Source organism: Macaca nemestrina, chromosome 1 (assembly GCF_043159975.1).
Source record: "Macaca nemestrina isolate mMacNem1 chromosome 1, mMacNem.hap1, whole genome shotgun sequence".
Taxonomy (NCBI): Eukaryota; Metazoa; Chordata; class Mammalia; order Primates; family Cercopithecidae; genus Macaca; species Macaca nemestrina.
The window spans coordinates 35065255-35091316 of NC_092125.1; the positions used below are offsets into that span (position 1 = coordinate 35065255).

A 26062-nucleotide genomic window follows, 5' to 3' on the forward strand; every position below is an offset into this window, starting at 1 on the left:
TGACTGATCTCAGGGCATTGACCACCATCCCATCTTCAAATCTTCTTAAGAGTTAAATCCTATTGAAATAGGACAGGCAGTCCCAGTTAAAATAGTATTAGCTGATGAGACAAGGGCAGGATCTGAAACTAAGCAGATTCTATGAGTGCTGTGATTTGGGCAGGTCACTGTGGTCTTAGGGCTTGGATTTCCTTACCTATAAAAACCTCAGTATGAGCACAAATGTTATTTGCAATCATATATAAAAAGTACTCAACATAGTACCTGGACACTGTATACCCACAATATCTGTTCCTATCTCTTAACCAGGACAGCTTCCCTGGTCATCAGGGCTGGGGTGGAAGGCCCAGAAGGGTCAGAATTCAACAATGTCCTAGGATGCCTACTGCTGATCTCAGTTAAGCTAAAAACAGGAGGATGGCTACAGAAGGCAGGGCAAAAAGCCCATCAAACCTTGTTTTCTTGCCCAAGAGGGCTGTAAGCTCTTCTTTTATCTGAAACATCTTCCCGTTTCCATCCCAGAAATGCTGATGTGTAGCCAATAAGCCTGTGCTTATGATATGCACGCTCTCAATTTGGCTGATCTGAGGGGTTTGGCTAAGCCTTGGGCTTTGATGTTCCCATCTGCATTTTCAGATCCTCCCCCATCTGTCACTGGGGCAGCAGTAGCCTTCTCTCCCAACAAGCTCAGCAGGATCAGGCCCTGGGGTGACCATGCTTGGACCCAGGATGCACAAGTCAGCAGAACCCCAGCTGGGGTTCCTGCAGCCTTGGGCATGGAAAACTGAGTCCTCACTGGTTCTTCCCAGAGATTCCTTGACACATCCTTTCCCCAGGCCTTCAGGTGCTGCTGCCTGAGTATCTGCGTGAGCGCTTTGTAGCCGCAGCACTCAGCTACATCACATGCAGCTCTGAGGGTGAGCTCGTCTGCAAGGAGAATGACTGCTGGTGCAAGTGCAGCCCCACCTTCCCTGAATGCAACTGCCCTGATGCTGACATCCAGGCCATGGAGGACAGCCTGCTGCAGATCCAAGACTCCTGGGCCACTCACAACCGGCAGTTTGAAGAGTCAGGTGAGCAGCCAGCTGACCCAGAATTCCTCCCTGTCAATGAGAGGTGGCTGTGAGGTGCAGAGCAAGAACTTGGGGAGAACAAAACTTGAGAGGTGAGGATCCTCATGGGGATCCTGACACGGCCAGTTACTATGTCTGTAACCTCAACCAGGTTATATCACCACCCTGAGGCTCAAGTGGTTTCATTTTTTTCTAGGACATTGGTATTATGTCCATTTACATAGGCGTGTTTTAAGGACTTAATAAACTAAGATAAACATAATTAAGGACATAGACCTTGTTTGTCTTGTTTGCTACTGATTCCACAGTGCCTAGAGCAATGCTTGCACATAAGGTTCACTATAAATATGTGTTGAATAAATGAAGTGCATAGAATGGTTCTAGATGACATCCAATACAATTCAGTTGTTGTTTGTTGCTGTTAAAGCTAATATCAGTTACCTTGAGACCCAGATTCAAGAGAACTAGTTTTGCATCCTTGCCTGGTTTGACAAGCTTTATGACCTTGGATTAGCCGTGCAGCTTCTCAAGGTCTGAGTTTCCTCATCTGAAAAAGAGGGAGGGTGATAATAGTGAATGGAAGGCTCACATGAGATCATGTAGATGAATTCAATGTATAAATAACTCTGCATGGTATATTTGCACATTTCAACACTAAATGAATGATATTTATGTGGTTATAGTTCAAAAACATAATATTAAATAAAACAAACCAAGACAAAAAGGTTACATTATATATATTTATATAATGTCTTCATATAATACTATAATTTATTAAATATAATACATGTTTAATACTATTTATATAATGTTTACAAACAGGATACCCAATACATGATACTTTTATGGATAACTACATTTGTAAAAAAATTAAAAATATGTGATAATGGAAAAGAAAACATCAAGAGAGTGGTTATATCTGGATAGAGAGAAAGGGAAGTTTAGGGCCCTCATGTGCAGTATATTTGGTTTGCTTTATTTCTTAAAGAAAAAAATCTGAAGCCAATATGGCAGAATGGCAAAAGCTAATGGCAGACACATGGGAGTTTGCCTTTTTGTTCTGCATGCTCTTCCATATACTCAAATGTTTTAACTGTGCACATACTAGATGTTAGTGCCATTACTAGGCATGCTTCTCCAGTCTTCCGGGGAAATGAGGAACCAGGTACATGAGAAATGAAAATGAGCTGAGGCCCCAGGGGTTGCCATTTTAAGTCCTGGACAAGGCATTTAGTAGCTAAGGAGAATATCACATTCCAGTCCCCAGCCCCATGCTTTGGGCTATGGTGGTAGGTTATGGTCCATAACATGACTTTGGGCCTTTACTACTATGAGTTACTGCTAATGAATAAATCAGGGCTCTCTAGACCTCCACCAGGAGACCTGGCAGCTGCAGGTCCCAAGGAAAAGCAGAGCAATGCACAGAAACCTGCGCATGAGTTCAGAAGCCATGGTGTGCCCAGGAAGCTCTAAGGAGAACCTAGACTCAGCAGGAACTTAGAAGCAGAAGGCAGATTGCTTCTAAATTTGCTGTAGGGCAGAATGGGTATCTGCCCAAGAACTGAAGCCGAAAAGAGAAGAAGAGTATCTTAGACAGTCAGAGAGGAGGATATGGATGGGAGAGGCCGGTCTCAGGGACTGGAGGATTTCTAGAAAGATTTCTGAGCTAGGTGCTGCATCTTCTCTGGGCCTACTTGTGCCAGTCTGGGTGCACACTCACCTTCACGAGGGCCCCACATGTTCCATATGGGTGTTGTGGTGCTACTGAAGAGGATTGGCCTGAGATAGTGTTGTGGATGTCTCAGAAGGAAGTATAAAGGGGGAAAGAGATGCATCCAATGTCATTTGCAATAGCAGGAGCTCTGGCCCCTCTGAGGGTGGCAGAGATCTATTTTGAAATTCAGAGGCATAGGGGTAGAAAAGATGAGAAAATTCACAAGGCCATATTTTACAACTTGTTAATTATTTCTCAATAAAGGTGTTGATTTTTAAAAAAGCAGCCTCCTTCCTCATGCAGTAACTCTGAAGGGCCCTGGATCTGGGCAGTGTCCACCTGTCCCTACCAGAGCTCTGCATAGCTGCCCCTCAGCTCAGGTCCTGCGTTCTTGTTCACAGAAGAGTTCCAGGCCCTGCTGAAAAGGCTGCCCGATGACCGGTTCCTGAACTCCACAGCTATCTCCCAGTTCTGGGCCATGGACACCAGCCTTCAGCACCGCTACCAGCAGCTGGGAGCTGGCTTGAAAGTGCTGTTCAAAAAGACCCATCGGATCGTCCGCCGGCTCTTCAACCTCTGCAAGCGCTGTCATCGCCAGCCTCGCTTCCGCCTGCCCAAGGAGAGGTGAGCGCTCCCTGGATGCTAGAGCAGAGCTCAGCACCTCCCCCGACAGCTGCTGAGGCCAAGGAGAACCCTCTGTCCAATGTAGGGGATCTGGGAGTGGTGACTCACACATAGCCTTCCAGTTATCTCAGCCTACTCATGTGTGTCATTCTCAGCTGTGAGCTGTGTCTGAAGTGAGACAGAGAAAAAAAAGATGGGCTGATTTTACTTTTATCTAAATTATAGTTGATTCAAATGTTATTCTAGTAATGCTCTAATTCTCATTTACTGATTTCCATTTTAATAAGTCTAAGAAAAAAAGGGATGGAGTTAAATTTCATCCAGCTATTGCATCTGATGAAAAACACACACACTGGCTTGTGTCAAACAAATGATTCTGCTCTGGGTCACAGGAGGAAAGAAAGTAGAGACCTGCACCCTCAGGGATAGAGTGGGGCTGTATCATTACAGGCATCCACTTGTTCATCCACTCATTCATTTATTTATTTGACAAGTTTTTGAATCCATATTCCATGCCTTACTATTAAGCTGCAGGGGTATTCATGAATTGGAAAGATTTAACAAACAGAAACATAAAAACTAGAAAATTATAACTATGTGGCAACCACTTAAATTTGTGGTGGTGGAACATAAATCAAAGGGATAGTCTCCTAGAGGTAAAAACCAGAAAGGAAAGCTTCCTTGGAGAAGAAAGTCTTGGAAGAGAGGGAAATTGCTCTGGTACACGTGAGGTAGGACAGTCTTCCAAGTCAAGGAGGCCACCTTCACAGCCAGCAACCCAGTGGTGCAGCTCTATCAGAGGCACAGGTAAGAAGGGAAGCGTACAAAGAAGAGGTTTTGAGAGGAGTTCATTTATTCTTCTTTCAACAAATAATGATTAAATGCTTACCATGCATAGAAACAATTCTCATTTCTGAGAAGCTGTTGGTCTCAAGACAGTGTTCCTGCTTTCATGGTATTTATTAACAGGGAAGAAGTTTATAAACAAGTAAACAATAAATAAATAATTTCAGATACTGATAATTGTCATGGATTGAATAAAACAGAGTGATGTGATGGAGAGTGAGTGCAGTGGTTCTTCTGGCAGGGACATCAGGGTAGACTTCTCTGAAGAGGTAACATAAGAGCTAAAATCAAAATTTTAAGAGAATCAGCCATAGAAAATTTCTGCTCTTGGTGGAGGAGTGAGAGGAGCAGAGAGAAGAGAAAGGACAGAAACCTTGAAGAGGGAATGAAAATTGGCAAGAAGTTAGAAGATTTGAAGAGCCATCTTATTTAGAAGACTGAAAACAGATTTGACACAAAAGATGCTGGAGATCCTCTGTAGGTTTTTGAATAAGGGAATGAAGGAGGACTTGGGAGAGATGAGCCTAGTTGCTCTCAGTACAAGTTTGGTGTCCAGTATTTCTGGTGCTGACCCATCAGACACAGAACTCTAGGCTTTGCTCAATTAGTCCAAAGTAGTAAAGTAGAGTTTCCACCACTCAGAGATCTCAGGGATTTTATCTTCCTCATTGCCTTCCATGCCTAGTGGTCAATGTCTTGCTACCCTTAGGGAGGGTGTCAGTGTGTGACTTCTTTTCACTCTTACTTCATTTTATCTCTGCTCCCAAAGGTCCTTGTCCTACTGGTGGAACCGAATCCAGTCCCTCCTCTACTGTGGGGAAAGCACCTTTCCTGGCACTTTCCTGGAACAGAGCCACAGCTGCACCTGCCCTTATGATCAATCTTCCTGCCAGGGCCCCATCCCATGTGCCTTGGGCGAAGGGCCCGCGTGTGCCCACTGTGCTCCAGACAATAGCACACGCTGTGGGAGCTGCAATCCAGGCTATGTGCTGGCCCAGGGGCTGTGCCGGCCAGAGGTGGCTGAGTCCCTGGAGAACTTTCTTGGGCTGGAGACAGACTTGCAGGACCTGGAGCTAAAGTACCTGCTGCAGAAGCAGGATAGCCGCATTGAGGTACACTCCATATTCATCAGCAATGACATGCGGCTGGGCAGCTGGTTTGACCCTTCCTGGAGGAAGCGCATGCTGCTCACCCTGAAGAGCAACAAGTACAAGCCTGGGCTGGTGCACGTGATGTTGGCCTTGTCCTTGCAGATCTGTCTCACCAAGAACAGCACCCTGGAGCCTGTCATGGCCATCTATGTCAACCCCTTTGGGGGCAGCCACTCTGAGAGCTGGTTCATGCCTGTGAATGAGGGCAGCTTTCCTGACTGGGAAAGGACTAACGTGGATGCAGCTGCCCAGTGCCAAAACTGGACTATCACCTTGGGGAATAGGTGGAAGACTTTCTTTGAGACAGTTCATGTTTACCTACGGAGCCGCATCAAATCCCTGGATGACAGCTCCAATGAGACAATCTACTATGAGCCCCTGGAGATGACTGATCCCTCTAAGAATTTGGGTTACATGAAAATTAACACCTTGCAGGTCTTTGGCTACAGCCTGCCCTTTGACCCAGATGCTATCCGGGACCTAATTCTCCAGCTGGACTACCCATATACTCAAGGTTCCCAGGACTCTGCACTCTTGCAGCTCATTGAGCTCAGGGACCGGGTGAACCAGCTTTCTCCACCTGGCAAAGTCCGACTTGACCTTTTCTCCTGCTTGCTCCGGCATCGGCTCAAGCTGGCCAACAATGAGGTGGGCAGGATCCAGTCCTCCCTGAGGGCTTTCAATTCTAAGCTGCCAAACCCTGTGGAATATGAAACCGGCAAACTCTGTAGCTAATGGGCGGCCCACTTCAGCACTGGGCAAGGAGGCGATCCATGAATCTGGGGTACAAAGATAATCTAAGCCCTCACCTTAGTGCCAACAGGGTATGCTCCCACCACGAGACTTTCGGCATCCAGCAGATGGGACCTTGAGGCTCGAGCTGAAGCAGGCGAGAGAGACAGCTACTGTGCACATGCGCGTACACAGACACAGACACACACACACACACACACACACACACTGGCACAGGGAGGCTACAGCTCAGCAGCCTCGGATCTGTAAAGTCGATCGGTGCTTTCTAAAATGAATGCAATTGAAAGAAAGGAGCCAAGGAAGAGATTAAGAAAAAGAACCAGCCGAACCATGAAACAAACAAAAATCCTTAAAAGTGATTCTTGTCATTCAAGAAAGCAAGAGGGGACAATGGGAGGGGTCGGAGCTCTTCCTCCCCCTCTGTGGAGTCACTTTTGTATTCTTTTTAACCAGATTTCTTAAAATGTTGTTGTTTTGTGAATCCTGACATTGGTTCTTACTTTTGTATGCTGCCTCCTCTGTGCCCTCCCAAATGCTGACTGGGAAACATGAGAAGTACAACCAACAGAGGAACGAGTGCCAAGGGCAGGCAGCGGCCTCCTTGCTCCCCTCCCTTACTCCTCCTTCTCTGCTGCCTCCTCCCCCCACCAAGTTTCAGGGCCCTGGATTGTTACCAGTTCCCCTTGTGGTTCCTTCAGAGCTCCTTTCCAACAGCATCTCTCTGTCCAAGAAAGCAGCTCTATCAAGTTAGAGAGAGAGAGAGAGAGACAATGTGTAGGAAAATGTTCTTTTTTTAAAAAAATAACAAAAAAACAAAACAAAATTATTTATTTTGTGATTGTTTTCCTTGTCAATCTGCTCCAACCACCTGAACATCTAAGTAAACATTTACCTGGTTTAATATATTTTTGGAAAGGCCTTTTTTAGTGGGAAAAATGAGAGAAAAAAGAACAAAAGAGAGTATCGTTCCCTGGGTTACCTGGATTTTTCTTTTTAATTGCTATTTGCATGACACAAGAGTGTCCATGAAGCAGAGATAGTACTGTGTGGGAGGCTGGTTGATTGACAGATACGCAAGTTACACAAGGGAATGAGTGCCTGTGCTGACTGGGGTGTGAGGGGTGTATGAGAGAGAGAGATTAAATGAGAAGTGAGGTAGAACTATCCCAGAGAGTTATCTCACTACACTCCCACCACCTTTTCTTCTCTCTGGGTGTGAGGGTTAACATGAGTCCTCAAACCAGGATTTCCCATGATGGGGAGAGTAGTTAAAAAGGCCTTGCTTCGAAGAGGAACTGCAGTCTTTGCACTGGAAAAAGTCCTGCTAAAGGGGCTCCTGTTTGCCGACACTGCTGCAGACATCAGGAGAATTTCCCATACGCTGCATCTTATGGTATGGGATCACCCTTTGAGAAAACTGGGAAAGACGGAAATGTAGCATCGGCTCCCTCCATTCTGTCTGATTACCACATTCCCAACCAAATAGCAGCTTTGACGTATAGGACACAGAACAATGCATCCTTTTCTCCTAGTGCCTCCCTCCAGGTGGTATGAGAATCACTTCATAGCATCTCTTTTGGAGAATCACTTCTCTGTCTATGCTTCACATTCCAACCACAATGCATAGGCATGACAACCCCCATTTTATTCAGGAGAGAGTCACCACATAAATATGAAGTATCTCATTTCCTATCTGTGGTATATATCTCAGTTGGCATAAAGTGAAATGGAAGACAATGAGACGATGATTATGTCTCTCTGCCCGGGGGCCTTCTATGTTTATTATTGCATGCGGAAGAATTTGACATTATATTTAATCATTGCATGGTCTTTCAACCTATAAGAAACTGAAATCCTTGGTAGATAAGCAGCCTGGGGCATTTCTTTCTTCATCACTTTTCTGAAGGCTTCCAGGGTAGCAATACAGAGTGATAGGATGATCTGGGGTGAGCACGGTTATTGGCTGTCTATTTCTAGTTAAAGCCACTGCTTGCTTTGGGAAGTTTGTACAGAGCTCCTCACCCATGGGAGATGGAATAGGCAGATGACACCATCAGCGGGAGTGTTGAGATGTAACCGATGAGGGTGCTTTTGGTGGGAAGGGGGTGACAAATGGTGGGAAGGCTTTGATACCTTCCAGTGATGGGGTTTGAGTGGTAGATACCGGAGTCTGATTTTAGCGCTCTGAAAGTGTATGTCTACAGGCAGTAGGAGTGTGGACAGGGACTCTTACTCATTAATTAAAGGTGCACCTTTAGCAAACTGTCAACTGCCAGGCACAGCAATACTCAGAGTGGGGAGGACAGCCATTGAGAATGTACAGTGCACAAAGCAGTGTGGAGCCTCAGTAGCACAAGCGTGACTGTCCTAGTGGGAACAGAGTCATCACATGAGGGCTCACATCCCACCTAGGGTATTCCCACAGTTGTGGTGAGGGGTGGGAAACCTCAGCCATCTGTCTTTGTATCAGTGACCAGACTGGGAAAAAATTGCACCTATGGAGTTATTAGTAAGGATGCTGTGTCTGTTTATTTCAGAAATACAAGATCTCTTGTCTTGGGAGGGTTTCAGGAAGATGATGGTGTGATGTATTGTGGCTTTAGGGAACATATGCATCCATTTCCTAAGCTTTCCACATCTTGCCTGTCTGGAGGTTTAAACTATGAAGCATAGTGTACCAACTCCATCTAAAAGTACTACTACACACTGGTAAATATTTAGTGGTGCCTTTGATTCCAGATGCAAGTATCGTATTGATAGAGGGCCTAACAAATATTAATTACAGAGGTAGAAATGTCTATATTTGACCTAGTCATCTGTTATCTGTGATAGATGTCTGATTTGTCTGTTCTGGGACAGTGATAGGGTGCTTGGTGTAGAAGAGCTTGTGTCAAAGGAGCAGGCCAAAGACTTTGCTTCTAGAACACAGGTGGAAGAAGAGGGGGTGTAAGGGATGAGTAGCATCCTTTAAGAAGCTTTCAAAGGCTTGAAACCATGAGTTTAACACAGAGTTTTTTCAGAAAGCTTGGCTAAGAAATGCCATAATAAGAAAAGGCTGTCCTCAGTTGAAACTGTCACCTTTAAAGTCTATAATAACCAAAATATGTGAACCACCTATTCACAGACACAGTTACAAATAAAGAATTGTCATGAATTAGTACTGGATTATCAGTGTTGGTGAACTCATTGTAGAATTAAGAGCAAAATCACAATATACTTCCTACTATGCATTGGATAATAACAATTAGGAATTCAAGTTTTAATTGTAACCCCAAAGAACTAATACATCAAATGCTAATCTGCCCTAATACTTGAGACTAATATTTCTAATACTAAATAATATATTTAATACCTGCTGCTAATAAAATATTGCTATGCTCTGGAAGCACACTCATGCATCAACAGCCAAAAACATAAATGAAGATCACTTCCAATACTGGGTATTACTAATAGTTTAGTTCCAGTTCTTCTGTGTTATTTTTTTCTTTATCAAAATATAAAAATAGTGGTCATGATAGGCAAAGCTGCCTTGTAAGTAGACAGAATATGTTGCCTACATGATATCCTGTCCCAAAATGCCACTTGAAAGTCTGTAATTTCATCAGATAGGTCTATTCTTTTGCATGTCAGAAAAATCATTTTTTATTTTTATTTTTTGGCCATTATATTCTGCATGATAACTAAAATACCCTGAAAAAGAAATCAGTCTTAGAAGTTAACCCAATGGCAAGATAGAAAATTAGATTTTTAGAGTTGGAAGATTTTTAGAAGTCATCTAGTAAAACAGTCTCATTTTTGACATGAGGAAAAAGAGGTTAAAAAATTGAGAAGTTGGCTGGGCGCAGCAGCTCATGCCTGTAATCCCAGCACTTTGGGAGGCCAAGGCAGGTGGATCATGTGGTCAGGAGTTCAAGACTAGCCTGGCTAGCATGGTGACACCCCGTCTCTACTAAAAACACAAAAGTTAGCCGGGCATGGTGGCACATGCCTGTAGTCCCAGCTACTCGGGAGGCTGAGGCAGGAGAATTGCTTGAACCCAGCAGGCGGAGGTTGCAGTGAGCCAAAATCACACCACTGCACTCCAGCCTGAGTGACGACAGAGTGAGACTGTATTCCCCCTCCTCTACCAAAAAAAAGAAAAAAGAAACAACTGAGTAGTTTGCCAGGCCTGGTGGCTCATGCCTGTAATCCCAGCACTTTGGGAGGCCAAGACAGGTGGATCACTTGCGGTCAGGAGTTCGAGACCAGCCTGGCCAACACAGTGAAACCCTCTCTACTAAAAATACAAAAAACTAGCTGGGCGTGATGGTGTGTGCCTGTAATCCCAGCTACCAGGAAGGCTGAGGCAGGAGAATCGCTGGAACGTGGGAGGGAGAGGCTGCAGTGAGTCAAGATTGCACTATTTATTGCACTCCAGCCTAGGCGACAGGGCGAAACTCCGTGTCAAAAAAAAAAAAAAAAAAAAAAAATTGAGAAGTTAAAAAACTTTCTCATGGTTGTGTCTATTATCAGAGCTAGGAATAGAAGTCTCATCTGGTTTCTTCTCTACCTCTCTTTGCCAGTAAGTGACATTTGGGTCCTAGAGATGACAGGGACCTTGGCCAGGCCTTAGGAGTGTGGGGATGGAGGAGAGAAGGCAGTTTTCCAGGGAGGAGAAGAAGGCTTCTATGAGATGGAGGTATCTTCAAACTTTTCCCTGTAATTGATTTTAGCAAAAATAATCAGCTACTGTGACAAGTGAAAGAAAAGGACTGAAGTTTCACCCCTTAGAAGCTTGAAGCACAGAGTAGGCCTGTTTCCATCTAGGCTGGAAATAGAGTGATTAACTTGCTGGTTTCCTGATGACCACCATCTCAGCTCCATGCTTTTTAATTGCAACATCCTGCCTTCAATTTGTTGCTGTTTTCTATAAACCACCAATTGGAGAGTTTGAATGTCATTAAAAATTTGATAATTTCTGAAAACTTCCTCCATGTGAAGTCTAGAGGTGACTGGGTCCCACCAGCATCCAAAGGTCTTGCGCTGTGTAGTTCCTGTGGTCTAGATCTAGGGTCATGGCCAAGGAGAGTAATGCAGTGATACTCTGCTGTATACTAAGAGTCCTGGCTGCTACCAACAGCAAATCACAAAGAGCAAGGGCCAAGGGAGTCATCTTACCCAAGAAACAAAACTGTGGCTTGAACTCCTGGCATGCTTTCCTTCTCTCTAGAACATGCACTCCGCATGTTAAGGAGGAAGGATAGGTTGGGAAATTTAGGTAGTCTGATGGCATTAGACACACAGATTTCTTCTGGTTTCTCATTCTGGTGCTGCTACCAGCCAGCTCTGTATTTGTGAGCAAGGCTCTCCACTTCTCTGACCCCCAGTTTGCTCTCCTATGGAAGAGTAAGTTGGACTTCCCATGCAGGTACTGATTGTACTTCTGTTATCATTTCATGATGTTACAAGCAGTGTGGCACAGGAGACTGTGTAGGATGTAAAGTCAGATCTGGATTTGCATGTTGGATCCACACTTACCATTTAAGTGACCTTTATTCTTGATTTGTCTCATATGTGACTCAACTGCTACATCCTCACCTCCCTAAAATTTTTCATTCCCTTCTCTTCCTGAACATTCACCTCCTTGCATATGTTTGCTCCATACTCCCCAACATTCAGAATGTGTCCCTTCAATTCCCTAAAACTCAATCAATATTCCTTCCTTCCTTCCTTCCTTCCTTCCTTCCTTCCTTCCTTCCTTCCTTCCTTCCCTCCCTCCCTCCCTCCCTCCCTCCCTCCCTCCCTCCCTCCCTCCCTCCCTCCTTCCTTCCTTCCTTCCTTCCTTCCTTCCTTCCTTCCTTCCTTCCTTCCTTCCTTCCTTCCTTCCTTCTTTCCTTTCTTCAGTGATAGGCACTAGGCTAGGTGCAGGATATTCAAAACTCTATAAAACATGTTTCCAGACCAGAAACAATTGTGCAATATGATGTGGGGTGGGGAGCGGGGCAGTGGGATGTATGAACAATTCAGAGTGGCGCATTCTTAGTAGGGACGTACAAAGTATTGATGCAGCATAGAAAGAGAGCATGTCACTCCCTGGAAGAGACTAATGGTATTTGTTGTGAGCCTTCTAATAAAGCGGGAGCAATGTCCCAAGTATCCAGATGCTTTACATCTCAGTAGAGGGAAAGACTTAAAATATAACAAGTGCATCCCTTCTCAGAGAGCAGAAAAGAGCAATAACAGCAGCAGAGCCCCATTGAAGCCACACACTACGTGTTGGGTACCCTAATTTCTGACTCCTGAGCACCAAGTTAGCACTTGTTATTCAGTTCGAGGAATACTTGTGGGACTTCCATGGGAGCTCTGTTTGGTAGATGAGATGCCTCCACTCCTTAAGGTGCAGTGTTGCATAACCAGTGCTTCCCTGACTTAAATTAACCTGCAGATTCTGATGCACTAAGTCTGTAGTGGGCCCCAGATTCTGCATTTCTAACAAGCTCCCAGGTGATGCTGATGCTGCTGGCCCATGGACCACACTTTGAGGAGCAAGCTCCCAGAGAGTCTTATTATATTATGTTCTTATTATGTTATATTCCTGCAGTACTCACGGCTCAAAAGTAAGAGCTTCACAGGAAGGATAGAGGCTAAGAAACCAAAGGGTCAATTGCTGGCTCTGAGGTGGTGACTTCACTTATGAAAATCTTGGTGCTCTACTGGCCTTTATTTTCTTAACCAATGAGAAGCCAAGTGTCTGACCTACACAAATGGAGTGAGAATAGGGAGCTGAGAGAAAAGAAAGGAAACTTAACTAAGTCAAAATTCTGAGGGCTCTGAGCTAGCTTGCTTATCAATGTGTGTTTAAAGATAAGCAGCCCCATGAATCATGCTGGCTGAATAGAGGTCTTTTCCCCAAGCGTATCAAAGCAAATATGTTCAGAAGTGGAACAGCAAGTATCTATCACTCTATGAAAACATACATCAGATGAGGTGATTAAATCCACACCAACAACATACAAGCACCCAGAACTCCCAGACTTTAGACTACGTAGGTGCCATGTACCCCCTAGGCACCCCATCTGAAAACTGAAATGAATTAGTTTTGTTTTCAGTTCTATCCTTCTCTCCTCCAACCTGTGTGATTACCACCCTCGCACCATTAATAAAAACAACTGCCACAATTTTTGTAGGGTTATTCTTCCAAAGATTTCAGGACTTGGAAGAATGAATCAACCCAAAATATTTATTAAGCATTTTCAGCTAGGAGCTGTGGGAAACAACGCAAACATGGGTTGAGTATGTACATTTTTTTAATTCTAAAGGTTTGCAGATGACTTAGAAAATGAAACTTGTGGGGAAGTTCCATGGCTAAGTGAAAGAATGAACAGGATTTAACATGCTTTCTGGAATCAGGCTGCTTTGACTCAACCCCATCGCTGCCACTTACAAGATGTGAGGGTCTGGATATGTCATTTAATTTATTTCAGCCTCAGTTTGCACATCTGTAAAAGAAGAGCAATGAAGTGTGTATCTCTTAGGATATTGTGATGGTAAAATAAGATAAAACATATAAAGAGCAGGGTCACGCTTGGAGCACATGCTCAATAAGTGTAGGGTTTTTCATTCTGTTAGATAGTTTCCATGTTTGAGGAAAAGGCAAGGGAAGGGAAAGGGAGAGAAGGAGAGGGGAGGGGAGGGAAGGAAAGGAAACATCCATATTATCTACCTGCAGAAGCAAACTTCCTGGAAGCAAAGAGGAATTTATCATCTGGGCCCTTACATAAGAGTCATCGGATAATGTAATGAAACGGCTCTTCAATTACAGTTTCGTGGAAGACACAGATAAGCCATTGAAATAGATATTTTTTATGTAGACCCTCTATTAAAGCAGAGAATATAATATTACAGCATAACTCATTGCTGAAATGAGTTATGCTGTGCCCTGCTGGGTCATGTGGCCTGGGAACATTGTTTTGATGATACAGCTTATTACAGTGATAGAGCTTGGAGTGTCTAAGAAAATGGCTAGTTAACATGCCCATTAGACTGCCTCTTTCAAATAGCACATCTTAAGTGCACTTACGGCAAGTACCGGATTGCAGTCAATCCCTGGTTGAATTCTTTGATGAGGAACCAGGGTGCAGTACTGCCATAAGGTTTTTAGATACAGACAGAAGGGAAGCAGAGTTTATATTCCTGTTATAATAGAAGTATAAGAAGTGCATAGGCTGAAAGGTGAAGGATAATGTTCCAAGCAATGGGAGCACCTATGTCTAGGCACATATTCCTAGACACAATGATAAGTTAGCCTGATGTTCACATTCCATACCCAGCCTCCTGGGCCAATGCCTTCATTTCATTCCTCTTTTACAAATAACAGCTTTATGGATATATAATTCATATACCAAAAATTTCACCCCTTTAAGGTGTACGATTCAGTAATTTTTATTCAAAATGCTGTGCATAGATTGCCACTATCCAATTCCAGAACATTTATATCACCCAAGAAAGAAATCTTATACCCAGTAGCAATCATTCCCCATTCTTATCTAGGCCCCAACCCCTGGCAGTCTCTATTTCCTGTCTCTGTGGATTTGCCTATTTCAAACCTTTCGTATAAATGGAGTCATACACTATGTGGCCTTCTGTGTCTGCTGTCTTTCACTTAGTGTAATGTTTTCAAGGTTCATCTATGCTGCAGCATGCATCATGATATCATTCCTTTTTATGACTGAATAATATTCCATTGAATGAATATAGCACATTTTTGTTTATTTATTCATCAGATTATGGTTATTTGTATCATTTACACTTTTTGGCTATTATCAATAATGCTGCTATGAACATTTGTGTTTTGAGTTGTTTGGGGTATATGCCTAACATGGAATTACTGGGCACCATGGAACTCTATAATGTTTTAAGGAACCGTCAGTCCATTTTCCAAAGCAGCTGCACTATTTTGCACTCCCATTATCACATTCTTTTCAACACATGTCATTATCTGTCTTTTGATTATTGCCATCCTAGTGGGTGGGAAATGGTATCTCATTGTCGTTTTCATTTACATTTCCCTAACAACTAATGATATTGAGCATCATTTCATATGCTTATTGGTCATTTGTATATCTTCTTTGGAAAAAATGTCTATTTAAATATTTTTTCATCTTTTTAAATGGGCTACTTTTCTTTTTACTGTTCAGTTCTAGGAGTTCTTTCTTTATATATTCTGCATACTAGACCTTTATCAGGTCTTGATTTTCTCCCATTGTTTGAGTGGTCCTTTTATTTTCTTGATAGTGTCCTTTGGACCATAAGTTTTAAGTTTTGATGACGATCAATTTTTGTACCCTTTTGTTGCTGTTTATACTTTTGGTGTCATATCTTAGGAAGCATTGCCAAATCAAAAGTCACAAAGATTTATGCCTATGTTTTATTCTAAGAGTTTCTTAGTTTTATGTTTTAGTTTGAGGCCTCTGATTCATTTTGTTTTAATTATTATATATGGTATTAGATTGGGGTCCAACTTTATTATTTTGCATGTGGATGTCCAGTTGTCTCAGCACCATTTGTTGAAAAGTCTTCTTCCCTTGTGGAATTGTCTTGGCACTTGTATCAAAATCGATTGACCATAAATGTATGGCTTGATTTCTGGCCCCTCAATTTTATTTTATTGATCTATGTGTCTATTTTTATACCAGTACAAAAAGGTATTGTCTTTATTGTTGTATCTTTGTAGTACAGTTGGAAATGAGGAAATGTATATCCTTTAACTTTGTTTTCCCTTGTCATGATTTTTTGGCTATTCTGGGTCCCTTGCGTTTTCATATAAATTTTAAGTTTAGTTAATCAAATTCTGCTAAACAAAGACAGCTGGGATTTAATAGCAATTGTGTTGAATCTTTGAATCAATTTGGGGACTGTTTTTATCTTAACAATATTAAGTTTTCTGATCTGTGAATACAGAATGTCCTTCCATTGATTTAAGTCTTTAATTTCTCTTGATAATAGTTTATAGTTTTCAGTATTCAACTCTTATACTTCTTTTGTTATATTTCTTCCTAAGTATTTTATTCTTTTTGATGATACTGTAAATGAAATTGTTTCCCTAATTTCATGTTTGGATTGTTCTTTTTTTTTTTTTTTTTTATCTCAGCTCACTGCAAGCTCCGCCTCCCGGGTTTACGCCATTCTCCTGCCTCAGCCTCCCGAGTAGCTGGGACTACAGGCACCCGCCACCTCGCCCGGCTAGTTTTTTGTATTTTTTTAGTACAGATGAGGTTTCACCGTGTTAGCCAGGATGGTCTTGATCTCCTGACCTTGTGATCCACCCGTCTTTGTTTATGTGTAGAACTACACTTAATTTTTGTATGTTGATCTTATATCCTGCAACCTTGCTAAACTTATTAATTCTCATTCATTAGGGCATTTTTGTATGTGAATTCCTTAGAGTTTTCAATATATAAGATCATATCATCCCCTATTGTAGATAATTTTGCTATGCCCTTCATATGTAATGCCCCTCCTTTGGCCAATGTATTCTGGCTCTTGCTTTCAGAGTAGGGGCAGGAGAAATTCTTTCTTATATTCTTACTAGAAGCATCTGAGAGAATTGTTTTACTGTAGAGTCAAACTGGCTTACAAAAAATATTACTGTCAGCACTAAGGCACTCAAAAGCTAATATGGTAAAAGGATGAGAACAATTAATAATCCAGGGTATTTGTTCAAAAATCTTAGCCCACCTCCAACATTCTTAGCTGTCCCCAAGGACCACTGTACACTAGCAGTAAATGAATCAGGCTTAATAAATGGGAACCCCATTCATAGTCTCTATCCTTGCCATGTAGCTATTTAGTTCATGCACCCATTTTACCAGTACCAGAGTTGCCAACAAAAGGGATTGGCTTTCATCAGCTGACCAAATCATTACATCTAGTTGTTTAATACCTTTTCTATAATAGATTTTTCTCTGGTGGGCACTACCATGCAATTCAAAAACCTTCATACTTCCTGTCCACTTCCATAGATCTATCCGCATGTCTCTTTCCCAGACCTCCTTGTCTCTGCTCATCTAATCTTTCTCTTTCCATGTTCTTGACCAAACAACCAAGCCATTCATCATTGCCCATCAGTTCATGTATCTGTATTTCTGCCTTTGGCCACTGTTCTTTCAACACAAAGTTGATGACCAATAGCACACTACGTCAGATCTTTGCCCATTGGGAGGATTTCCCTCATCACTATCTGTCAGAAGCTCACTATAAATAAAGCTTGGCCTTTTTACTTCTCTTTTAGGTGGTTGTTAAGGCCCTTCTATTAAGCCATATGTGTGAGCTTTGAGAGAAATGCTAGTGCAACAGTGAGGGATGGCATGGGGCTGTGTGTCAACTATTGCTTAGCTTACTTATGCTCTCCAGCCCTGCTTGTGCCAAATCTTGGCTGTACCGTGTCCATCTTAGAATGGATTGCTGCAAGACAGGTCTCACTTGATGATGGGATGGCTTTGACTCAACTCACCTAGTAATAGGTAACTCTGGCGCCCATAAGGTTCCTTGGTGCTTTATGATCAAAAGCTCTGTGTTTACTAGGGCCCAGTATCACAACAGGAACTAATTTTGGATGGTATATAGTTCTTTGTTATAGATGGCATGGACTTTTTCCAGAACCCCAGAATTCTACAATGTGATTCTTCTATTGAGGCTTTCCATAAACTCTATACATGATGCTTCCTGTCATTGATGTCTCTACCACTAAAGGTGCTCCTAGGTTAGATAGTTCAAGTGTCAAGACCATTTTTACCACAGCCTTGTCCTTCTTCTGAGAGCTCTTTCCTGCTCTGAACAATACTCAAAGCTCACAGATTTTTGTGTTATCCAGCAAATGGCTTAGGGCAGTATTCCTTCATACAAAATATGCTCCCTTCTGAACCAGAATAAACTATCAATATTTGTGCTATTCTTTTTTAGTAGTGAGAGGTGTAAGGTGCAACAACTTTTAATTTAATTTGGAGGGAATATCCTAGTATTCTCCAGAACGGTGGACTCTGTCTTAGTCTATTTAATGCCACTATAATGGAATACCACAGGCTGGATGATTTGTAATTAATATAAATTTATTTCTTACAGTTCTGGGTGCTGGGAAGTCCAAAATCAAGAGGCCCACATCTGGCAAGGGCCTTCTTGCTACATTATCCTATGACAGAAAGTAGAAGAGCATGAGAATGTGAAAGGGGTTGGGCTGAACCCATTCTTATATCAAGAAGTCACTCCTGCAATAACCAAACCACTCTTGCAGTAATGACATTAATGCGTTCATGAGTGCAGAGCCTTCATGACATAATCACCTCTTAAAGGTCCTACCGTTTAACACTCTTGCATGGGAGACTATGTTCCCAACAAATGGATTTGTGGGGGGACACATTCAAACCATAGCAGACCCTTGAAAGTTTTATTGATGTGCTGAGTTATGAAGCTTTAATCACCACCTCCTGCAGCACATGTGCTTTGCCCAGGCTTCCAATACACTTGCCACTTTTTGCTAATGTGATCTGACTACCATGATACTGGGCCAGTGTGATGTTCTGAAGAATGCCAGACACCCCATCTCCCTTCTAGTAATATTATGACAGAGAGTCAAAGTGTTAACAACCTGAGACAAGATCACAATTGTATACTCTTGTTCTTATCACACAAGTGTGAACTTCTTCTGATTCTCCTTTCTGATAGGGATGGAAAAGAATGCACTTACCAGATCAATAGTCAGGCTGCAGACTGGAGGCTGCAGTAATCAGCTTTTGTAAATTTACATTTGGCATAACAGCTACAATTAGGGCCACTATTTGATTAAGTTTGCAGTAGTAATTCCTTCAACTGTGATTCATTCCATTTTAGAAGGGTCCATTCTGGTTAATTGAATAGAGATTTGATACAAACCATCACCCTTGAATTCTTTGCACCTTTTAAGTTAGCACTAATCTCTACCATTTTCCCTGGTTGCAGTATTAATGTTTTATTTACTGTCTTAGTTTGAATGAGGGCACAGATTCACAGACATCCACTTGGCTTTCCCTACTATAATGTCTCTTATTCTACAGGGTAAGAAACCAATGTGAGGTATGTTCCTTCAGTGCCTAATCTGTTAACTGTCTTTATCATGAAGGAATATTGGATTTTTTTTTGAGAGTTTTTTCTGCATCTTTTGAGATAATCATATGATTTTTTTATTTTAATTATGTTTATGTAGTGAATCACATTTATTGATTTGTGTATGTTGAACCAGTCTTGCATTCCAGGAATAAAGACTACTTGATTGGTATACATTAACTTTTTGATGTACTACTGGATTAAGTTTGCTAGTATTTGTTGAGGATTTTTGCATCTATGTTCATCAGGTATATTGACTTAAAGTTTTATTTTGCCATTGTGTCTCTGCCATATTTTGGTACCAGGCTGATGCTGTCTTTATAGAATGAATTAGGGAGGAGCCCCTTCTCCTCAATTTTTTGGAATAGTTTTAGTAGGATTAGTATCAGCTCTTTGTATTTCTGGTAGAATTCAGCTGTGAATCCATCTAGTTTGGGGCTTTCTTTGGTTGGTAGGTTTTTTATTACTAATTCACTTTTGTAACTTGATATTGATCTATTCAGGGTTTCAATATCTTCCTGATTCAATCTTGGGAGATTTTGCATTTCCAGGAATTTATATCTTTCCTCTAGATTTTCTAACTTGTGTGCATAGAGTTGTTCATAGTACTCTATGAGGATCTTTTGTATTTCTGTGGGATCAGAAATGCAAAGTTGTAATGTCTCCTTTGTCATTTCTGATTGTGTTTATTTGGTTCTTCTTTTTTTTTTTTCTTTGTTACTCTAGCTAGCATTCTATCAATTTTGTTTGTTCTTTTGAGGAACTAACTCTTAGTTTCTTTTATCTTTTGTATAGATTTTTTGGTCTCACTTTTGCTCAGTTCTTCTTGAATTTCAGTTACATCTTCTCTTCTGCTAGCTTTGGAGTTGGTTTGTTCTTTTTTTCTAATTCCTTTAGGTATGAAGTTAGATTGTTAATTTGAGATCTTTCTAACTTCTTGATGAAGACATTTAGCACTATGAACTTTCCTCTTAATACTGCATTAGCTGCATCCCAGATATTTTGGTAAGTGGTGTTCCTGTTTCATTAACTTCAAAATTTATTCTTTATTTCTGCCTTGATTTGAATGTTCATCAAGAAGTTATTCAGGAGAAAGTTTGATTTCCCTGTATTTGGGTAGTTTTCAGAGATCTAGATATGAATTTCTATTTTATTGCATTGCGGTCTGAGAGTGTGCTTGGTATGATTTCAGTTTTTTTTTTTTTTTTTTTTTACTTTGTTGAGACTTGCTTTATGACTGAGCATGTGGTCAATCTTAGAATATGTTCTGTGTACAGATGAAAAGAATGTATATTCTGGTGTTGTTGGGTGAAGTGTTCTGTAATTCTGTAGTTGTAGTGTTCTATTAGGTCCAATTGGTCAAGAATTGTGTTTAAATTCAGAGTTTCTTTGTTAGTTTTCTGCTTCAATGATCTGTCTGACACTGTTAGTGGGGTGTTGAAGTCTCACATGATTATTGTGTGGCTAAGTCTTTTGGTAAGACAAGAAAAACATTGTTTTATGAGTCTGGGTGCTCCAATGTTGGGTGTGTATATATTTAGGAAAGTTAAGTCTTCTTGTTGAATTACACCCTTTATCATTTTTTAATGCCCTTCTTTGTTTTTTCTTAACTAATATTTTAAAATCTGTTCTAACTGATATAAGAATAGCAATTCCTGCTCTTTTTTGTTTTCTGTTTGCTTGGTATATCATTCTCCATTCCTTTACTTTGAGTCTGTGGGTGTTTTCACATGTGAGATGGGTCTCTTTTATCCAGCTTACCATTTTTTTTTTTTAGATGGAACATTTAGCCCATTTACATACAGGGTTAGTATTGATATGTTAGAAAGCCATGTATGACAAACCCACAGCCAACATCACACCAAAAAGGCAAAAGCTGGAACCATTACCCTTGAGAACTAGTACAAGACAAGGATGCCCACTCCAGTCCTATTCAACATAGTACTGAAATTCCTAGACTGAGTAATCAGGTAAGAGAAATAAACAAGTCATCCAAATAGGAAAAGAAGAAGTCAAACTATCTCTCTCCTTTGATAATATGATATATACCTAGAAAACCCTAAAGACTCCAACAAAAGGTTCCTAGAACTGATAAACAACTTTAGTAAAATTTCAGAATAACAAATCAATGTACAAAAATGAGTAACATTTCTATACACAAACAACACCCAGGCTGAGACTGAAATCAAGAACACAATCCCATTTACAGTAGCCACAAAGAAAATGAAATACTTAGGAATACAGATAACCAAGGAGAATACAAAACACTGCTGAAAGAAATCAAACATATCACAAATAAATGGAAAAACATTCCATGCCCATGGATTAGAAGAATCAATATCATTAAAATGCCCATACTATTCAAAGCAATTTATAGATTCTATGATATTTCTATCATACTACCATCATCATTTTTCACAGAATTAGAAAAAACTACTGTAAAATTCATATGGAACCAAAAAAGAGCCCAAATAGCCAAAGCAATCCTAAGCAAAAGACCAAAGCTGGAGACATCACACTACTTAACTTCAAACTATACTATAAAGCTATAGTAACTAAAATAGCATGGTACTGGTGCAAAAACAGACACATAGACCAATGGAAAAGAATAGAAAACTCATAAACTCATTATTAAAGCTGTACATCTATAATAATATGATCTTTAATAAGGCTGACAAAAACAAGCAATGGGGAAAGGTTTCCTAGTCAATTAATTGTATTGGGATAACTGCCTAGCCATATGCAGAAGATGAAAACTAGAACCATACTTTCTACCACATTAAAAAAAAAAAGGCTCAAAATGATAATAGATTTAAATGTAAGACCTCAAACTAAAAGAAAACTTAGGAAATACTCTTCTTGACATCAGCTTTGGCTAATAATTTTTGACTAAGTCCCCAAAAGCCACTGCAACAAAAACAAAAATTGAAAACTGGGACCAAATTAAACTAAAAGTTCTACACAGCAAAAGAAACTATCAACAAGTAAACAGACAACCTACAGAATGGGAGAAAATATTCATAAACTATTTATCTGACAAAGATCTAATATCCAGAGAAACTGGTCTGTGAGAAACTTAAATAAACAAGTAAAAACCAAATAACCCCATTAAAACATGGGCAAAGGACATGAACAGACAATTCTCAAAAGAAGACATAAAAGCAGCCACAAACATTTGAACAAATGCTCAGCATCATGAATCATCAGAGAAATGCAAATCAAAATCACAATGAGATACCATCTCACACCAGTCAGAATGGTTATTATTAAAAAGTCAAAAAACAACAGATGGTGGTGAGGCTATAGAGAAAAAGGAATGCTTATACACTGTTGGTGGGAATGTAAGTTAGTTCAGCTACAGTGGAAAGTAGTTTGGAGATTTCTCAAAGAATTTAATACAGAACTACCATTTGATCCAGTAATCCCATTCCTGGGTATATACCCAAAGGAAAATAAATTGTTCTACCAAGAAGACACAGGCACTTGCATATTTATACAGCACTATTCATAATAGCAAAGACATTAAATCTATTAGGTGCCCATCAATGGTAGATTGGATAAAGAAAATGTGGTACGTATACACTATGGAATACGATGTAGCCATAAAAATAATGAAATAACGTCCTTTACAGCAACCTGGAAGCAGCTAGAGACCATAATTCTAAGTGAATTAACACAGAAACAGAAAGCCAAATACCACATATTTTCACTTACAAGTGGGTGCTAAACATTGACCACACATGGACATAAACATGGGAGCGATAGACACTGAGGACTACTAGAGCGGGGAGGGAAGGAGGGAGGTGAGGGTTGAAAAACTACCTTTGGTGTACTATACTCACTACCTAGATGATAGACAGGAGCATTCACACCCCAAACCTCAGCATCATGCACTATACTCATGTAACAAACCTGTACATATACCCCTTGTATCTAAAATAAAAGTAGAAAGAAAAAAATAGAAGAAACCAATGTGAGGGTTTCTGTCAAACCCCAATATCTAATCCAATTATACCAGTAAATGGCCACCAGGTGGGTCTGTGGGCCACTGCACCCACTGTGAGCCAGACCTAAGATTCTAGGATAGGATTCCATTTATTTTTTGGTCCTATACAGCCCCACTCTGACAGCAGGGCCATTGTAGATATTAGGTCTCATATTGGGTATCAACGCCAATTCTGCTCCTATGTCCGACAATCATTGAAAAGTCTTGGCATTCTTTTCCCCAAAGTATTCACTTGAGTAAAGGGCTCGTATTCCCTTGGGGAAAGGACAGGGGAGTTTCAACTGAATACAACTGCTATGTAGTTGCAGGATTCCTTTACATACAAAACCAGCATCTCTTTCTGCCGCCAGTGTCCTGGGTCTGAGAACTGACGCAAGCTTGGAAACTGTACCAAAAAAAAAAAAAAAAAAAAAAAAAACCATAAGGTTTAATTTGAGGGGCTTTTTCTCAGCCTTCTTAACATTCAGTCTTGATATATATTGTGGTGTAAACTAAGCAATATTCACTTTTACTGCTCTTCTAATTGTCTATGGAAACTCCGAGTTCCATTAATACTTCTGAAGTTCTTTGAAGGATATAGGCCATTCCTCTAGTGCATCCGAAATGCCACTTGAATTTTGCCACACATTGTGATATCTGTGGTCACTTTGCTTCATTACAATAATTGCAACTACTTTGATTCTAAGGGTTGAGTACCTCTAAATGGACCTTTATTGTTTGGGGGAACTAATTAGGCTCATTGTATTTAGGAAGCCCAGTTTTGTATTACCCTCTGCTAACATCAGCCTTGGCCTATAGAGAACAGTCATCACTGAGCTGATCCCACTCTTACCAATGCATTGCTTATTGTTTTTACACTTGGAATGTCCTTCAGACCCTCCCATGGTACATATTGAATGATGGGTTTCCAGCCGTACATAGTATACGCACTCTAGCATGCCAGCTCCTCTGAACCTTTTCACCTCTCCCTTCCCTATCCTCCGTGGCAGTTCTGGCACTTCTGCTTCACGTAGTGTAGGCCTTTACTTTTTCCAGCATCAGAGAGCCCTTCTAGCAACTTATTGGCATCACTTCCTGAGTCCTTGTCCAGGTGTCAAGTTATAAAAAGGAGAAGCCTCCTTTTTATAACTTACCCAACCCTATGTTCTTCCCCTCTTGACCCATTATCCCAGAAGCTAGTACCATGCATATGCTACCAGCTACTACCAATGCATGGGAGCTGTACCCTGCAGATCCTTTGATGTATACTCTCTCTCCTTTTACAGCAGTCTCAGCACATTATTAGTCTGGGTTGTACCAGCAGGATTTGATCTTCCTTATTGGAGTAGTTGCCAGGGGGAGAGCTAGGGGTAGATCCTGAAGTCGGCAAATATTGTCATATAAAATGCATACATAATTTGAGGTTTCTGTACCATCTTCAAGCAAGGGGAGGGCTATTATCTTCTAACACAGGAAAGGGAGTTATCATGGTCATAGTGTCGGGGGGTACTACTGAAGGCCCAGCAAGTCAAGGTTCTTAACTGCATCCACTCAGACTATCCTATATCAAGTCTCAGTGCCCTTACTCTTTCTCTACTAGGACCCAGCAGTTGGCATAGGAGACTTACTGAGGCTGAGAATTCAATCCTATCTGCAGCTCCAGTCCTGAGCCTGGTTTTCTGTTCTTTTGATATTTTGGCTGCAGGAGATTAGGATTTCCTTAAATGTTGCTAAGGAAGCCTTTTGAGCTTTTCACATTTTGCCTTGAAATGGTAATTAATCATCTGAGCTTCTCATTATTTATCTTTCACAAATCAATGGTTCTCCATAACAGCCACCCAATTCCATAACCCTTATAATTACCATTTCCCTTATGCCTCTCAAGCACAAGAAACACTGCAGCAGGCCATGTATCCCCCTTTAAGGCTATCTCATATCAGTCTACCGCTGGTGAAAGTCTTAACAATTTCACAGCAATTTCCCTGCTTTTAACAATTATACTGCTGCAACATCTCAGAGTCCAGCTCTACTCCACCCACTACCAGTGATGGGGTTTACAATTCCAGAGAGCCAATGATTGGCCCATCTCCAAAATCTCATTTTAAAAGTCAGCTTCCTAAAACCACTCTTAGTCTCAACAAATTCTTAGATAGGAAGTCGCACACAGAGGAATTCTTGAGGGATACATATGTAAGGAAGTAAAGAAGGTAGGTTGGGGCAGAAGGAGAAGCTGAATTAAAATAAGGTAGTAACTGAGGCCTAAGCTGATTCTCTGGGAGTTCTGAAGCCTGAATGGCCCCTATAGAGTTGTCCCCAAATGAGGCAAGAGGGCCAGGCTTTCAATATCCCCAACTAGGCAGTCACTGGCCAAGGGCTACCTCCCTAGGAGGAGGCATAACTTTGGATCAGGCAGTTTCCTGTGACTGAAAGCAATTCCTCACAAGAGGCATAGCTACAAGCAGACAGCAGTCCAGGAAGCTAAGGGATGTATGTGCCAACCCTGAAGATGGCAGCCCTGTGGCACACCACGATATCTGTTACAATGACCATTTCTGTCATAACTGTACCAGCACCACTGCCTGTTTTTCACAATGGAATGCCCACACCTTTGCAGATAATGCTCTTATTCTGGACAGTTGCTTTTTAAAGCAAAAAGAAAGCACTCTTCCACCATATTATCACTCAAATGATTCACTAAGCTTGACTGGCAAATGGCGGCTGTGGGTGACAATGTGGTATCACTTAGTGAGGGGAAGAGCAGCCTGGAGGTCTGCTCTGTTGGTACTCAGCTTGCAGCACC

General features: G+C 41.2%; 1 protein-coding gene and 1 long non-coding RNA gene across 4 annotated transcripts in view; one reads left to right on the top strand and one right to left on the bottom strand.

Moving 5' to 3' along the window:
* The window catches only part of LOC105484478 (BMP/retinoic acid inducible neural specific 2), a 112245-nt gene extending 102919 nt beyond the window's left edge, over window positions 1-9326 (top strand). For all 3 annotated transcript variants that reach the window (XM_011746135.3, XM_011746134.3, XM_011746136.2), the window contains 3 exons: window positions 837-1073; window positions 3189-3411; window positions 5027-9326. In XM_011746135.3, the coding sequence (XP_011744437.1) occupies window positions 837-1073; window positions 3189-3411; window positions 5027-6143 (1577 nt within the window). In that variant the 3' untranslated portion in view covers window positions 6144-9326. The remainder of the gene's footprint in view (window positions 1-836; window positions 1074-3188; window positions 3412-5026) is intronic.
* The window catches only part of LOC139357702 (uncharacterized), a 66396-nt gene continuing 41400 nt past the window's right edge, over window positions 1067-26062 (bottom strand). The window contains exon 4 of the long non-coding RNA XR_011611304.1: window positions 1067-1620. This is a non-coding gene — a long non-coding RNA (uncharacterized lncRNA). The remainder of the gene's footprint in view (window positions 1621-26062) is intronic.